This window comes from Clavelina lepadiformis, chromosome 7 (assembly GCF_947623445.1).
Source record: "Clavelina lepadiformis chromosome 7, kaClaLepa1.1, whole genome shotgun sequence".
In the NCBI taxonomy this organism is placed as follows: Eukaryota; Metazoa; Chordata; class Ascidiacea; order Aplousobranchia; family Clavelinidae; genus Clavelina; species Clavelina lepadiformis.
Genome location: NC_135246.1, coordinates 11,926,184 through 11,943,582, shown reverse-complemented (window position 1 = coordinate 11,943,582; position 17,399 = coordinate 11,926,184). Strand labels below are relative to the sequence as shown.

The window sequence follows — 17,399 nt, the reverse complement described above, 5'->3', positions numbered from 1 at the left end:
ATCAGGGGTAGGTAAAAGATGGACTCCGTACGGACTTCTATGACTTTTACGGATTCCGTAAAACAGGTAAAAGACGGACTTCTACGGACTTTTACGGACTTACCAATTTGGTCGGCTAAATATTCAAATGATTTTTTTCTAATAAATGAGCATTTTAGTTGAGCTCTTCAATACGTTTGGTCGCTGAATGATTAGAACGTCGGGCTCGCAATAATGCGGCCCGTGCTCAATACCTAGTGGCGCTTCCGTAGTAATGCTCTTAAAGAAGCCATTAGAGACGCTTGCTGCTGTTCAGTGGACCTAAGAAACAGTTCTAAATTCTGGCAAAGCAAAATAAAAAATCTGTGTATCAATAGGAAATTACACATCGGCTAGTTCGGTAATCAGTACGCAAGCAGTCAGGTATCATCACCGGGTTTAAGTCGTGTAAAGTGTAAAGGCTTTCGTTAGACCGAGGATAAAGATTACTTATACGATATCCATATTATATCATTGCCTACCAGTACCACCATCCGCGTTAGGGAAAGAGAGTCGATGAATCTTGTGCTTGTTTATACATGTGCATGTTTTAGAGAGCATAAAGAAACCAGTAACTATTTTGTTGATTGTAAAATTATAGATTGTACACAGAAAATGGAGTAATAATATTGTGATTAAAATGTACCTTGCTGTTTAGGAAATGTGGATGAAGTAAAAAAGTTCTTTCTTTGTTTTAAAATTTACTCATTAGTTGTTAATTTTAAGATAGGCTAGCTTTGTTTGTTTGATATGTCTTATGCAATTGCCATCAATGTACAAAATTGCCAAACTATGGTTAGCCATATGTGCCAAAATTCGCTGTCTTCAACATGTTAAAAAATTGTCTACACGTTCGAAATTTACAAACGTGTTATTATAATTTGCCTGGCCGAAAGATCAACAATTTTGCCTTCATTAACTGCATGCACGATAAATTATTGTGTAAAAACATGGCTGTGCTGGCCAAACGGCGCTTGTTATTTTTGAACGCGTTTGTAAATTACGAACGCGCTGAAAAAAGGAATTTTTACACCATGACTAACCATACCAAACAAAGTCATAAAACCATTTACGTTTGAGGTCATTTAGTGGTAGGGAAAAGGCCATGCATCAAGATGAGCTTACAAAACCAGGTCTAACGCTTGCGCAAAAAATCACATATCGGTCATGCGCGATACAGTGTTTACTAATATAGCTTTTAAAAGAAGCCTTGGTGGAGCTTATCATCGAGTGAGGATTGAAAAGTGTGAAGATGCTTCGCCTATCTCTCAGTGAGCGATTAAGGTCGCGTGTTCTTCACGGGAACCACTGGCACGGAAGTATGTCATATCCGCCAGCAAACAAAAACCTGGTAAAACTTTATTTGCAGAAAAAAATTAAAACTGGTAATAGCAATGTAATATAAAGTTATCAATAAAAGTTGAGAACGCAAGAGTAGGCCTACATAAAAAAGTATAATCAACGAAAGAAAGCATAGGCTTAAAATAAGGAGTAAAACGAGAATGTAAAGGAAAATGTTTAAGGCGTGACTCTTTCCACCACAAGTCGATTTGCTGGGATGCTCCGAGATTTAATTCGAGATGAAAACCAAATATCAGCAACTTTTTTTGTTCTTAATAGAATTACCAATTGGCTTTATCACTTGCCGGTCTGATGACTTGCCCGGAAGTTACAAACCTTCTAAACTCATTCCGGATTGGCTGCATCGACGATTTATATCCACGTGACATGCTGAAACTTCTATCTTGCGTCGAAGTAGTTTGCTCCGACAATGAAAATGAGAATCGAACTTCCTTTAAATATTGACCCTTTGTGAGCTCATTTTACCATTCCTGTAATGCATTAATTTTTTCAAGAAATCAAAAAAAAATTGTGAAGGAATAAATCAAAAAGAATCATGCATCCAAATTGCTGAAGAACGTGTTGAAGTAACTCGGCAGGCTACTGTATAATTCTAGTGTATAAACTGCAGCGAATCGTTTATTTTTTGCAAATTCCAGATGAGGAACGCACAAAATTGTTCCAACCTTGTCGAAACATAATGCAGTAAAATAAAAACATGCTCACAAACAATCCTTGAACAGGAAAAAGCGGCAGCCTCGAGCGTCTAAAACGTGCAAGAATTTTACGATAGCCTGATGAAGTGCTACACTGCTGTAACGATAAAAGGCTATCATTACCAACACGTCAGCGTAAGTAAGATAATTTGAAAGAGTCTATTGAGCAAAAGGAGTGAAATGTGTCAAATTTTCAGTTTTTCTTAGAAGAAGTCATTCGTTATCAATGGATTCCATAATTTCTTCCCAGAGCCTGTATTTGTCCAGTGCCAAACCACTGCCACTTGCCAGTGGAATCTGCGCCGCTAAAAACTTTTGGCTGTTGGCGTCATAGCGAGGCCACACCTCGGATATCTGTAAGCCCTCGTTTGGGTCTCTGTGAAATTAACAATAAACAATCTTTATAAATTTAGGTTTTTTCTTTGATTTAAGTGACGTTCAGATAATGCATAAAACATTTCATTCGATAAAAAAACTAAGTTTGAAAAAATAACATAATTTTTACCTATCATATCATATTATTATATATTATATCATACTACACCCGTTAGTGACAAAGTTGACCATATAAGTCATCCATTCCCTGCTGAACGTTCGCTCAATCTCGTTAAACTTAACGTCAATACTAAGACCTTCTTCACACAGGGGAACCCCTAATGTAAATAATATGTCGTCACCATGGTCACACTTGCAAAACGTTGGCTTTATCTGGTTGACGGAGCCATAAGCTGTGTTATGGTTGTAAGAAAGTTGCTGTGTCATCTGATAAACATAAGTAGGCAAGCCGCATCCTGTGATTATATAGGAAAATTTGACAAGAAATATTCAACCCTGCGTTATAAATGTACCTTGGAAATGACATGCAATTAATTCAAAAATTTTTCAATAACTTACTGTCGTGGCTAAGAGCTTGAGTAACAGCTGGAACAATAAAGACGAAATCAGCCAGTGCAGTCGCGTATATTTTGCTCCATTTTGTAGGCTCCTTAGGAAAATCGTTGACGTATTTTGCAATTATATGATCAATTACTTTCTCACTAACTCCGTTCTGCAGAAAAGCAGTATGAAGCAATGCGTACTTGTTCGGTGAAATTAATTTTAGGCCTAGTACATAAGTAACAACATCTTGAGATGTTGATCAACTTTTACAGAGCAACATTTTCAGATTACTTACTGACTACGTATATTATTCATCTGCTGAACATATTACTGATCTTTTGTCTTAAGAATGATTGTAAATTTTCATTTACGCAATGTTGAAGTTGTTCAACTTTTGCTAAGTAAGAGTAAATTACTAATCACCGAAAAAAAAATTTCGAAGTATCCTTTGATGAAGTTCCTGCTCGTCTCTTCATTAAGTCCTTCCCCAAACCCATCCGGATCTAGCATCGAAATGTATCCACAGAGTTCCGAATTTGTGCATCCGATGACGTAAGGCACCGGGTTTATTTCTCCTGCGACCAGAAGTTCAGATGGAAGTTTAGGAAGAAACGTCCCGTCCACTACAGGCCCAAAATACATGTAGGACTAGAAACATCAAAAAGTAGAAGTAACCTAATCATGCTAAAAGAAATCCAGGCCGTTTAAACCAGAAAAATGAAAACAGCGATAAAAACCCTGGACAAAAAAAAGATTTGAAATAAAATTTTTTGGTGAATAAGCTTATTATCCTGATTACATGTATGGGCTATGGCTGCGATTACTGTGAAAGAAAAGCGAAAATAAACACGTTCTACTGTATATGATTAAATTGAACTTTGTAAACTCATTTTTTCAATTCAGTTTTCACCTCCTCGAGTTTTTCTTGAACTTCTCTGAGTCTCCCAGAAGGAACATTTTTCAACCCTCTAATAACTTCATCCGGATCTTCATCTTCATCTTGTTCTATTTCTAGTTCCTTTATGAGTTGGTTGAAAACGTTGGCTGTGTCCTGACGAGGAAATTCTAGGAAAGTTTAAAAAATAATAAAGTTCATAATTAAAATTTCCGAAAATTGCAGTTATAAACAAAGCCTTATATAAGAGAAGCATTAAGCAGAATTTACGTTATGAAAATTAATTTATAGAGCTGGTATTAAATCGCACATAGCGAGTGGGCTCTCCTGCAACTGATTAGTCATACAGAAAGAAATTTTACCAATAAGATCACCTGGAATTATGGCGCTCCCGCTCAAGCTGACAGCCTTTTGAAATAAGCTACATGACATGGGCGATATCACGTGATAACTTACTGATACGGCTCCAGCTCCTTGACCAATGATTGTCACGTTGTCAGGGTCACCACCAAATTCCCGGATGTTGTCACGAGTCCACCTGAATAAGCAGAATTACTGAAGCTGCGTTTACCAAATTGTTATTGGACGAGTTTTAAAGGAGCTTTTTCAAAAGCGGAATCCATATAATAAGCTTAAAGATATAGTTGTCTTTGATGACAAGAAATCACTATTCTATACTCACTCAAGTGCCGCGATTTGGTCGAGAAATCCCATATTTCCTGAGTATGACGTATCCTTGCCGGTTGTTAGGAAACCGAAAACACCGACCCGATAATTTGCTACTACGACAATGACGTCGTGTAAGCTGCATAAAATATTTCCATTTGTTGTTCCTTGACTGGCCGCTCCGAATGTGCAATAACCGCCACCGTCAATCCAGAATAGAACCTATGAATAAGGAGGAAAGTTGTGGTTCGCACATGTACACCGCACGTATAAGCAATAAAAATATTATTCTATCATGCATGTTATTGGTCTTGAGAGGCAAACCAGGTAGAGAAGAAGAATATGTTTAGTTGGTTTCACCTACCGGCAAATTGCTATGCTCGGATGGCTGCGCAGTATAGACGCTTAAATACAAACAGTCCTCACTCATGTTGGTCATGTCGTAGCCAGATTGATTGTAACTGGCTCTGCATGTTCGATAAAGCTTGAAGATAGCCGCGTTTGGACTTTGTATCGGGCTAGGGGGGTTCACGGTACCATCCAATACCTCTGACCATGGATTTGGCCTAAAATGTATGAGCGCTTTAACCAAGATTGTCGTAAATGATACTTAAATTTTCTTCAAGTTGAAGTTACTGAAATAAAACTTATAGAAGATTTGTACTTAATCATGAAACATTTTTTCACAGCAGGAGAACAAGTCCTGCCCAAACTAAGCTCCTATAACCAAGTTTCCAAGCATATTAGGTCGCAGCATCCAGAAAAGGTTCAGGCAAAAGCAAAGTAGATTAGAATGTAGTAGCATATAAACCTTTTTTCTTAAACTCAATATCCTGGTGTAAACGTGACACCAACAAGACGTCCAAATATTTACCTGTGACGTATACCCTATGTTTGCCTTTGTTAAGGTGTAAATTTACTATTGTTAATTGAACAATGACCACGGCGCCTGGATTTTATAATTATACAAAATTAAAATCTTATGGTTTCGTTTTCAGATACGTATTTGTTGAGCTGCAACATTATTCAGCCAAACAAAACTTCTTTCAACTTTTACTGCGATTCATGACCAGCGGCCACTCTACAGACATTTAGCAACACACAAGCATTATACGTCCACAATTACAACTACTTACTTGACAGGAGCCTCGAACCGCAGTTCGCCGATGGGTGGTTTCGCAAATGGGATGTTGGTGTAGTGATAGACTTGCGACTTCCCAAAACTTGGCTTATGAAGACGTTGTCCTTTCACCTTGCCAAGTTTTGTGCTCACCACTGGACAATCACTCATGGTGCAAATGAAAAAAGCCTCATCTATCTGAGACTTCCAATACTATGGTTTGTATGTGCCGTAAGCTTGGGCTATTAATAACCATATTAAAATACCATGATTGTCGTCCTATTGCAACCGCGTTTAACCATACGTTAACTAATCGTGCTTATATCCTAACAAAAATAGTTGCTAAGTGAAAAAGCTACTGCTTTGAGCAGTTTCTTCAGCTCTGTTTTGATTATGGTACAATCATAATAATCGCAATTACTTCATTGTACAGTAGGCTACATATGCTCCGTAGAGTGAGACTTTTATGTTTAGGAATTCAATTTCAAATAATGGAGAGACATTGCAGTTTGCATACAATAACATTTTCATCAAGTATTGATAAGTTTTTAAGTTAGTGCGATGATAACGGTTTCAAATTAAACCGAAAATAGTAATTTGATATCATTGTATGTTTTCTTTGTCTTTGAACGAGATAGTGATATAATTACACAATGCAAACGGTAAAACCATTTGAATTCGACGTAGTAAGTCGTTGCCAATTGATTGTAAGTTGACAACAAAAGAACATCTTTCGGTAACCTGGCGCCAATTTTGCCAATTTTGGCTGTGATAAACCCATTACAGCAAAAACAATACTCACAAAAAGGAAAGTTTGAGTTTTTCTCCATGCAATTGCAATTCTTTGCACTTAATGAGAACGTAAAAATAGCCTATCATTCACTTAAAAATAAACCCACCATACGAGAGATAACAACGCGAAAAATAAAGATTTACCAACTAGTTTCATGTTTATTTTAAATTGATATGCTGGGCAACATAGTTAAACAAATGACAAATGTTTGCAATTCTTATTACGAGGTTTAAACTATTTCGGTTTTCGGATAAACGAGCGGCCTCATGAGCTTGCATTTTTATTTCTGCCCTTTTGTGTCTAACCGCTCCAAAAATTCCACAGATTTCCGCCACTGGTTTCTACTATGACTCAGTATTGTATACAGCCTTCGGAAATTTTCTAACTCAACAAATGAGGATTAGGATCTTGTATAATATTTACTACTGGAAGATAAACTGCTACTAGTTGTATAACCAACTTAAGCAAGCTAACTTATATTTTTAAAATGTCATAAATTATAACTAATATATATAATGAATGCAACTACCATAACGATGTTCACCTACCATTATAATATACAGCATTATAGTTGAATTAAGTGCTAAGGGCTGATTGAGTTAATTATTAAACCGGGTGTTGTTAGAACAAACAAGCTAGGAAACGGGACAAAGGCTGAGCATGGCGATGACATTTTCGTTGCGTTATTGCACACAATCGATTATTTCTATACAGCTCACAGCCAATGGTTAAAATGTTTTTCTTATTTTATGCTCTCTACGTACTGTAAAATCCAACCAAAAAACGGCCCATATTCCAAAGCAAGAAAGATAACGCTACCTAGCGGTTATTTTTTAATGGATTTTGTTTTGCTTGAAATTTTCTGAGAGCATTTGCACTGGCACCTGGTGGAAGAACCAAGTCATTGACATCGTAATCTACGTTGAAAGAAATACTTTGTGACATCCCGTGTTAACTTGAAGGTATTGATATAACTGAAATGGGTGTAGGACAGGCCACTTATGGTTAACGTTTATTAACCCATTTGGAAGTTACTTACGGTCCAGTGTTTTTTAACCTGGTAAACTGTCCACCCGAGGGGGAATGAAATCAAAAGAATGAATGACGAAGTTAGAGCCTTCCAAGGCAGAAGTGTCTAAGATGAAGCAAATATACCTACCCATTTTTTAGTCAGAAACAACCCCACAATATACTTAGCGAATGGCCGCAAACTGTTTTTTTAATTTCTCACGTTTATTCTTCGGTTAGCAATCGGATGAATAATGTGTATAACAAAGTTTTACTCCCTTATGGGAAGAATTGATTTGGAGAACTTCTAAATGGGTTGAGCGAACCTAAAAAACTTTACGAAATAGTGTACTAACCTACATTACTGTAGCCACTGCCACACTGAAAAACTTAGTAACAGAGCAAGGCATGACGTAGGCACTTTCTAAACCTAAAAGGCTCTTCCAGTATACCTTTCAAATATCCCGAAATGACAAACAGAAAATAAATCAGAGAATGCCCCTAATACATGTGAATCAAAGATCGACAGAAAATTGGTTAAACTTCATCAAGGATCAAATGGTAAGTCACATTACATGCACTGCTGTTGTTCAGACTTTATCTTAGACTTTCCTTAAGAACTGATTTATCGCGTTTTCTTCGGTAAGTTAATTTATTTAGAACTTGGAAACATGAGTTGTTGTAATATATTTGCAAAATACACATAGAGTTTTCTACTCTTAAGTTTAATTCTGAACACAGGAAAAGCAGCAGTTTTTTGTTGCTTGGTTGATAGTTATTGTCAGTGCAATGATCAGAGGAAACAAAATCCTCAATGTAAATGTCGAATTTGTTCAGCTTCATGTAGTTGCCAATTTCTATAATTCGGTATGCTGCAGTACGCCTTTTCCAGCACTGTAACGTTTTTCTATGTAATCCCACAAGCTTTCAGCATTTGTTACTTGGTCTCTGACCATTTCCTGAAGTCCAATAGCTTGATCTAAACTCTGCCAGTAGTCTTCAACCCAGCGATGAATGCTGCATATGGACAAAATATTAATTGTCGTTTTTAGGGCATTACAAATCACCAAGTGGTTTAGTATATGATCGAAATGTATGCCACGAGCTTAAAGCTCATATTTAAAGGCATGAAGTTGTATAAAAGCAATTTTATGTGCTGATGAACTTATCTGTAAAATACTTAAACTTTTATACAATATTTATATATACTGATCATTTGGTGGAATATCATCAATACTGCCAACAGATGGCTCTGGGATTGGACACTTTAAATGCTCTGGAGGAACTGTTCTGGAAGACATTGCAGTTCCTTCCTCCAACTTCTTCAGTATTTCATGCATCTGAAAACAGATTGTAGCTAAACTGGCAACCATTTAATTATTAACTTATTTAAACTAACATGAAAAAATTGTATTGACTACAACTAAATTTTTTACATAGGTTGTACCTGTTCACAAACATAGCACTCATAATCACCAACAAAGCTGTTTTCATCAACTCCGTTAACTGACCACGTGCGATTTGACAAAGTTTTTAGGAGTAGATTATTGCTTTTCAGTATTGAATTATCATTTTTATATTCCAAATATTTCAAGTAAGCATCGTCATTTTTATCCAGATAGTTTAAATATTCAGCCAAGCTTGCAGGGGATTCGAAATCATCCACTGCATATTAATATATAAAAATTACTTTAAAAAATTAAGACTTGGGGAATTCATGAAAATTATATACGAAATTATATGTTTAAAAACAATGTTATGTTTTCCGGAGCTTGGATCTGATAAATGCTCCTTTTCTGGACACTCACCCATAATTACTGACCCGGGGTGTGGTGCCCAATCTCTTGCAGATGCAGAGCCACGATACACAGGTACAGATCCAACATGAAATGGCCTGGAGAACTTTTCCGTGATGTAGTCATCACATATCGCATTTTCGAATGCAAGATGAAACTTGTATTTTGCTAAAAATTTGTAATCCTACGAATGAAGTCTGTTGTAGAACGGTTATTTTCTTAAGTTTTTAACTACTGCATGATAAAAAATTTTCCTCTCGTATATAGAAAAAAGCTTTTTGTTACAGTCATCATTCCAGCAAATCTTATGATAAAAACTTAGTTTGGTGCTGTACATACCTAAAATATCATAAATTGCATTGCTTTCAAATTTGGAGGTGTCCATTAGGGTTAAATCATCAAAATCTTTATTGTGCAAGCAGCCACCATAAGAATCAACACTAATATTTGCCATTAACTGATAAATATATCGATCCCTGTCTGATGGCACATCACAATTAGATTGCAAATACACGGCCATGGCCAGGCCCTCTTTTCGAAATCTAATAAAACAATCTTGCATGAAATTAAAATTTACTTCGATTAATCATAAAAGAGATTCTACAAGGAATGATGCTACAAAACACTTGTTACATGCATGCTCATTACAAATTCAATCATGAGCCAAGGAAAGATACTTGTTTTTTTCCTTCAGTGGCACAGGTTTTCTTTCCATGTAATACTTGAGACTAGGAAAATGTTGAGTGGTCAGAGGAAAATCTGATTCTCTCTTAAAAGTTGCAGAATAATTAAACAAACTGAGAGCTTCTGCATGGCAGAGAAGATGGTTATTTTGGGGCGATTCTTCGTGCAATAGTGCCCACTGCAAAATATATTTATATAGATGTTTTGCTTGATTTACTTCAAGGGAATTTCCGCTGAGTTACCTCATGTACTTCAATTAGTAACATACCACTCTAGTCTAAACTTCCAGTTGAGTTATTAAATATGAACTAAATACTCAACATTTTCTCCAAAATTTAAGTATAAAGCATTAAACAATTAAACATGTATACACTTAATTCAATATTTTTCGTTTCAATGTGTTGTCATAAGTTGCACTTTTGATTTCCAAATCTTTTTACTCTACATTATCAGCTAATATAAGCTAATTAAATGTCACCTAACATAATACGGGAAAATTGAACGCTTTACTGCAAATTTTATATTCTTGAAACAAGTAAAATCACTTGAAATGTATAGTTAACAAAATGTAATTTACCCACCAAATGATTTTTTTTTCTGGGAACTGGAGCTTCATAGGCCCTGAAGTCCGTTCCATATAGCATAACTGTTAACAAGCGTATGGAATCATCTTTCAAAACATTCCGGTCTTGTGTAGCAAAGCATTTTACACCACTTCTTCGACAAGAAACTTCATACAAATCATTTTCATTTCCTGCAATGTACAATTTTCATCATTTTACTGCAAATGTGTGAGTTGCTAACTTGATTTAACACACAGCAAATATGTTATAGTGATTTCTTAACATAAATAACTTCTATATTCAGACTGCAAACAAAATTTGTGCTAAAACATGAAGAATTCTTACTGTATCTAAGTGTACTGCCAGAAGATATACACAAAAAACTAGTAACTTTTATAGAGCATGCATAAGCTTGTAAATGTCAATTTCTATTTTTGTATACAATATGAATCTTTGTAGTTTTATGCTTAGCACTAGTAAATTTGGAACCAGTGTCAAAATATAACAACACAATTATGTTACCTTGCTGAGTTACGTGAGGGAACAAATTTTCTTGCCACCATAGAATTGTTGGTGTTAGCTTTTTATTATTAAAGCTTTGTGTTGACCAGCAGGCAGCGCATAAATAGGCAAATAGAAGGGTCTAAATGAACATAAAAAATACACATTACGCAGTAAAAAATCATGTGGCATACCACTTACTGGTACATGTAGATTTTAAATCTTCTTTTGTACGTCACTACAGAAATGAAAATGATTTACAACAGGACTTGGCTTACAGTTAATGCAAATATGGGCAACACTGATTTGTTGTACGAGAAATAAATTTAGGTAAAGTGAGACATCTATCACTGCGCTGGAGCAACCTCCCTACTCGCCCGTTCTGGCTCCATCTGATTTATTTTCTCTTCCGCAAGCTCAAGGGGGTCATCAAGGGATCCCATTTTGAAGATGTTCACGTCATCAAAAAGGCCGTGACGACAAAGCTACGGAGAATCCCGGAAGAATCCTTTCAGGAATGCATGCAAGCGTGGTAGAGAAGGATGGGAAAGGGCGTTAGACTCTAGGAAAATTACTTTAAAGGGGATAACTTGTAATTTGGGTTTGCAATAGATCTTTTGTGACACTTTTTCTGGAACTTTTCTGACATGCCTCGTAATATGTGACTACACAAAGAGATGTTCTAGTGCAAGTTTATATCTATGATAAAACTAGCCAGATAAGTGAATCAAATTCGTGATCAAGATACCCCGTATTTTGGTCTGGAACCAGTTTTTTTCTATTTATTTAACTTCAAGTGTTCCTTTCAGTATTGTCCTATTTGCCATTATTTGTAATGAACTTGGATATGTTGAGTTTTTTTTAGTCTAGAGCAGGGGTCACCAAACAGCAGCCCGCCAGGTAGTTTGTTCGGCCCATCTCACTGTTTCACAAATAAGCTTATTGTATTGTAGTCTATTGAACAAAGCAGTAATTCAGTCTGCGATCAACAGTTCTCATGTATATCTGGCCCTTTGTGAAAAAAAGTTTGGCGACGCCTGGTCTAGAGATAAAGAATTGTCTAACGAAGTATTTTTACTTATATTTTGTATGTTACTGGTTACAATCAAGTTACTGTAATCATTATGTATGCATATTATGCTGTGCACCTTTAGGATGTTAGGCTGGATCTATCTATTCCATCTATCCATATAAAAAATAGGGAAAAAAGTTGCATTCAAAAAGCTGTTCAATAATAATAACGCACACTATACTTTGGTTAATTCTGGTTCCAAGTAGGGATGCACAATACAGAATACCTGGCTATTCTAGAATATTCTAGAATACTTAATTTCGAATCCAGAATTTCGAATCTATTCTGAAATTACGCGGCAATTTTTTCTAGGCACTTTTTTCCAAATAATAACGAACAAAAAGCAAAAATATTTGTACATTATTTTGAATTGTATTAGTATCACATGACAAACAGTATAACATATGCTACATCAAGCATCACACGATTCATATTAAAGCATAGAGCCGTGTAGTTCTTGCCACCTGCACTACCAACAGTCTTAATACCATACTTTTCGGAGGTAACACATCGAATCATAGAATTAATCAAGAAGCTTCTTGTTGCAATGTAGGATATTCAGTGCTTGTAAGTGACTTTCGGTAATTCTTTTTTTTAAGTTCCAATACTCCAACACGTCTGTTTTATTGGAGTTATCTTTTAGGTAGGCTGAAACAATAGTGTCAATGTCAGCTCCCTCATCATCTGCATCTTCTTGGTTGCTTTGTTGCACCTCCATTCCTAAATTAAACTAATTTTCCATCAGGGAAACAGAACTGGTGGTGCTGTCGCCAACAGGAATGGGATTACGGGGTGGTGCTACCACTGCTATGGTTGTGTCAGAAATCATTTCTGATTTTAAATGCAGGCGAACCCTTGTAGCATGATGCGGTTTAAAATACTTTTCTTTGTATGCTGGGGGAAGCCATGTTGCCATATCAAATAAAGATGGAAATGGAACATCATCAGATGCAACAGCAAAGTCAAATCCTCATTCTATATCAGATTTAATCTTTTGTCTAAATGCAGAAATATGCACACTAGCACTGCTTGTAGAGAAGGAGCTTGAGTAGTTACTCAACAGCCCTTTAATTAATGGTATAATGGCTGCAGTTGTCACATATTTATCTCCTTCAATAAAGTCACTGGCCACCTTTAGAGGTAACAATTCTTCCACGAGTCCTTGGACTGTTGTAATTTCTACTGGTGTTGTTCCTACTTTCTACTGTTGTTATTTGTGCTTGCAGAGAGACTGCCTTCAATTCCGCTGATATTTAAGAACACATGCTTTTTCTTCAAGTGCTTCAACAATCAACAGACTGCCAGTACTGTTGCAATATGATAAAATTGCCTTGCAATGGCGACAAACCACGCTATTCTTTTCATCTGGCTTACAAAAATGTTACCACACGCTGGAACTTTTTTTTCGCCCACGACCAGTCGACATGACGCAGTGATAATTAATAGATTACCTTGTTCCTCTACACTTACTGCTTACTTGTTTACGAATCTCAAGCGCGTGGTTGGTGAGTGAATCAATGCGCGCGCAACTGCACTGCACAGCACACGTAATGAATCATTCGCCCGCACACACATGCAGCGCGTTGGCGTTTTTCGTTACGGATGATTAAACTAAAATCTAGACAGGACAAATTATTTACTCGTACTGGAACGCACTGCGTGTCTGCCGTTCTGATAACTGCGTGAACCCTATGAAGGAAGACAATAGGCGCTTCGAACAAACAGTCTATGAAGAAAAAAGGCGGCGCGCAAGACGGAAAATATCAACTTTACATTTGTTTAACATCGCACACTGTTCATTTAATTTTAACAGATTTTATTTCGAATCCGCAAATAAGATTCGAATACATTGAGATTCGAATCTCTAAGATTCGATATTCTATATTGTGCATCCCTAGTTCCAAGTCAGCAATAAACCTTCATAAAAATTACAAAATATTTTACTTCAATCTTTAAAGTGATTGATTTGGTACATAAGCAGCAGCATATAGCATGTGAACTGGTATCCTCCCAAAGGTGAAAAATAAAATAAAAAAGCACTATGCTGTCGAAGTAATCATTTCAAAGAAAAATAAATAAATAAAACATGTTCAACCAGTGGAGAAATAAAATTAATTTTAAAAAATTTAAAATTTGTTGGTAAATTACCAATTTATGTGAAAGGTTTCTAAGCTACATGCAGTACCAATCACTACAAAGGTTAAAATAAAAAATTAGGTGAATTTTTCCTGTGTGTTTTTTTCTTTGTCAATACTCTTCTGCGCGTTAATCAGATTCCTCACACTTTTCTTTTCAAAGTATTGTCAAGTATTGTCTTTTCAAAGTATCAAAGTATTTCAAAGTATTGTATTGTTCTGCAGATATTTCTGGAAGCAACACTAATATACAAAATGAGGAAAGTGCGAAAGCTGACAAGTGCATTTTACTAATTTATGGAAAGTAGAAAACCATGAAATATTTCATTTTAACCTTTGTTGATATTTATATTGCTTTTTTCCGGCAATATGTATCATTAATTAGAAAACAAAAATCTAAGAAAGGTTTGTAAACAAATTTTTTTTTCGAGAAAGTACAAAGATTTGCTGTAACTCCAACATAGATTATTTTGCCACTGCATTCTTTGTTTTTAACATTTAAGAAAAAACAATTTTTGCTATACATGGCCATTTATGAGCATTTTCAATCTCTTTAATAACTAAATTAGGCAAAATTCCATAAATATGCACTTTGCATAAATAATTTGATATTTTGTAAGTTAGTGTTTCCCCATTTCTGAATAGTAACAATAAAAATATTGAGAAAATGTATGTAAAAGCTGTAAAATATTTACCAATAAAATAAAACATGTCAAACCAGGAAAGTTCATGATGTTGGCTGATTATATCAAAAAGTAATCCAATACAGGTTTTACTGCTTTGTGCCTCTGAAAATAAGCAAGTAGTAATAAAATTTCAAACCGAATATAAAATTGGCCTAGTACCAGACCTGCCTCTTAACTTTGCGTACAAAACACCAGCTTCTTTCAAAATTTGTGCTTACAAACCTTAGGCATAAACCTAGTTGTAGAAAGAATTCTGCATGTGCACACCTGTCCTATTTCTTAACAAACTGAAAACTGTGCTGTTTTTAGACCAATCGCAGGCTATTTGATAAAAATCTATAGGAAAATGGTAACACACTGTACACTGTTTGTGTAAAAATTAAAATAGTTCTATAGTTGAGGAGCCGTTTTTAAGTTGATTACAATTAACACAAACAACCCAACTGCCCAGATATCTTTTGTTTACAATTCTGAATTTTTAATTTTGTTTGGATTAGTGTATGAAAATTTCTTTTCCTCATTGTGAGATAATAATCATAGGTTGGTCATTGGCAATACATTACCTGAACTTTATGCGATAGGCCTACAGTAGGACAAAAGCTTGTATTCCATCAGTCTGATTAAAAACTTTATTTTTTAATTACAGCAAATTAGCAAACATCTTTTTGTTAAGATTTATCCTAATACTTACAAGTCAATGGTTAGGCCTAGTAGTCTAGTCTTTTTGCATATTTCTAATTACTTGTCAGTAGACAATTATTATGTGAATGCAGGAAAAGATGGAGCCTCAATGAGGTTTGCCTTGCATGTTTAATTAATAATTATTAATCACGTTGGTTGATGTGAGTTAAGCGAAAAAAAATTTAACACCACTGAACTAGAGTAAATAATTAGCCTACTTAGTCTAGTCTATTTGTCGTCACTTTTAAACTTTTAACATCTTCTGAAATTAACAACTTATCTCCATTCAACATTCACCAATATTTACCATTATCATCACAAAACGTTTCGTCATAGGGGAACACCCGAGACTGGGAAATTTCCTATAAACGCGTTTTCTATTAAGTAAGATCAAGAACAGAATAATAAGCCTATCACTACCGAAATAGGTTCCAAAATGATTTGAATAATTCCGTCTTTATAAAAGCAACAATTTTTATCTGTTTCATACTCAACCAAACACGATCTTGGTCTTATTTCTTTCCTTAATGGTCTTATTCCAATACTTTTGGTTTTGATCTGGTGTCGATATTTTTTCTTTTGTTAAAATTAGTGTAGGAACTTACCTACTCTTCTGCAGAAAAAGATCGGTCTGTATCTTTGTCTAGCGTCAGACGTTTTAAAAGTTATTATTCAACACAAAGCACTGATAAACGGGATAAACACCGTACGGTTGTAATGAATTGTGAATGTGTACTGCGCTACTTGACATCTGACAGTAACATCCATCAATATTACCTGCCAGCTTTGCGGCTGTCATTCCAAAAGCTGAGTACAATACAATCCTTTAAGAATACAATTTGCCTGAGGGTAAATAGTTATTTAAGCAATATCTGTGACGGTTACGTCACAAAAGCTTTCTTTGCCAGAGATAACCTTGAGTAAAATGAAATTGAAACGAAAGGGTAGTTCGAAAAATCTGAAATGTTTCAATGCTCAAAATGGCATATAAAATTAAATAACGACAAAGTTTGCATTAACAATTTTGTGAAGTAGCATACAATGACAAAACTTGGCAATTATAACAGACATTGCTGCACTAGTCTCTTGATAATTCGATATTGTCAACTTCTCGATAACGGCTGACGATGATGTTAAGCGAAGAACATGTAAGTTAGTCAAAACGGGGTGAATATTTTTGTTATGGATGAAAGTGAGGCATGTCAATCGCAATTATCATTTTACTGTACATGAGCAATCACCTTACAAGAGGATAACCTCACCTTACGCAGGGCCGCCAGCAGAATACTTTCCAACGGAAAGCATAGAATTATTTTATACCAACCTTGTATCCAAGGGCGTATTGTGTTTTTCTATTAACTTTGAATAGAACTACGTAACGAAGATATCATAAATACATATCCAATCAGTGGCGATAATTATGACTCTGAAACTAGGCTACCTCGATGACAGCCTGAAAGTTTTTCAAGTCAAAAACCTTTTTAAAAGAAGACACACAGATGAAAAATTAAGCTGCGGGTACCTAAGTTATATGATACAAAAAATACTTACTGTGTTAGCAGCATGAAAATATAAAAACTACAAAGAAATTTCATTAAGTTGACTTGATAACAATCTCAGCAACAAAGTTTAATAACTAACTAGACAAATTATTGCAGATAAGATTCTTAGCTTGGTTTGTTTTGGTCTTGTCTTGTGATCAATTTAACAAGAAGCTTATAAGTTACAGCAAAATGGTTAATTTTGTCACATTTTATCTCCAAAATTTCGTCTGTCTCCTCAAACAGCTTGTTTTGGATTTTGCCACTGAATGTGTGAGGCATGAACAGACGGAAAACTGAGCCA

The 17,399-nt window shown here is 35.5% G+C and overlaps 2 protein-coding genes across 4 annotated transcripts; both read right to left on the bottom strand.

The window, feature by feature from the left end:
* Positions 1–1,980: 1,980 nt before the first annotated feature.
* On the bottom strand, positions 1,981–6,966 carry LOC143465945 (pyrethroid hydrolase Ces2e-like). Of its 2 annotated transcripts, none has more exons than XM_076964485.1 (9): positions 5,652–6,966; positions 4,880–5,081; positions 4,532–4,737; positions 4,224–4,387; positions 3,865–4,019; positions 3,378–3,602; positions 2,970–3,123; positions 2,753–2,866; positions 1,981–2,451 (listed from the first exon to the last, which is right to left on the bottom strand). In XM_076964485.1, exons 1-9 carry the CDS (start codon positions 5,804–5,806, stop codon positions 2,381–2,383), a joined length of 1,446 nt encoding a protein of 481 aa, XP_076820600.1. In that variant the 5' UTR covers positions 5,807–6,966; the 3' UTR covers positions 1,981–2,380. The 2 variants fall into 2 exon arrangements, with proteins under 2 accessions (XP_076820600.1, XP_076820599.1); XM_076964484.1 differs by having other exon boundaries at positions 2,620–2,866; positions 5,652–6,965.
* Positions 6,967–8,108: 1,142 nt separating this feature from the next.
* LOC143464964 (GDP-fucose protein O-fucosyltransferase 4-like) lies at positions 8,109–17,123 on the bottom strand. 2 transcript variants are annotated; one of them, XM_076963053.1, is made up of 10 exons: positions 17,106–17,123; positions 14,883–14,975; positions 11,002–11,122; positions 10,498–10,670; positions 9,910–10,094; positions 9,572–9,774; positions 9,245–9,400; positions 8,884–9,101; positions 8,646–8,776; positions 8,109–8,453 (listed from the first exon to the last, which is right to left on the bottom strand). In XM_076963053.1, exons 2-10 carry the CDS (start codon positions 14,916–14,918, stop codon positions 8,294–8,296), a joined length of 1,383 nt encoding a protein of 460 aa, XP_076819168.1. In that variant the 5' UTR covers positions 14,919–14,975; positions 17,106–17,123; the 3' UTR covers positions 8,109–8,293. The 2 variants fall into 2 exon arrangements, with proteins under 2 accessions (XP_076819168.1, XP_076819167.1); XM_076963052.1 differs by lacking the exons at positions 14,883–14,975; positions 17,106–17,123 and adding an exon at positions 11,358–14,816.
* Between the last annotated feature and the right edge of the window lie 276 nt (positions 17,124–17,399).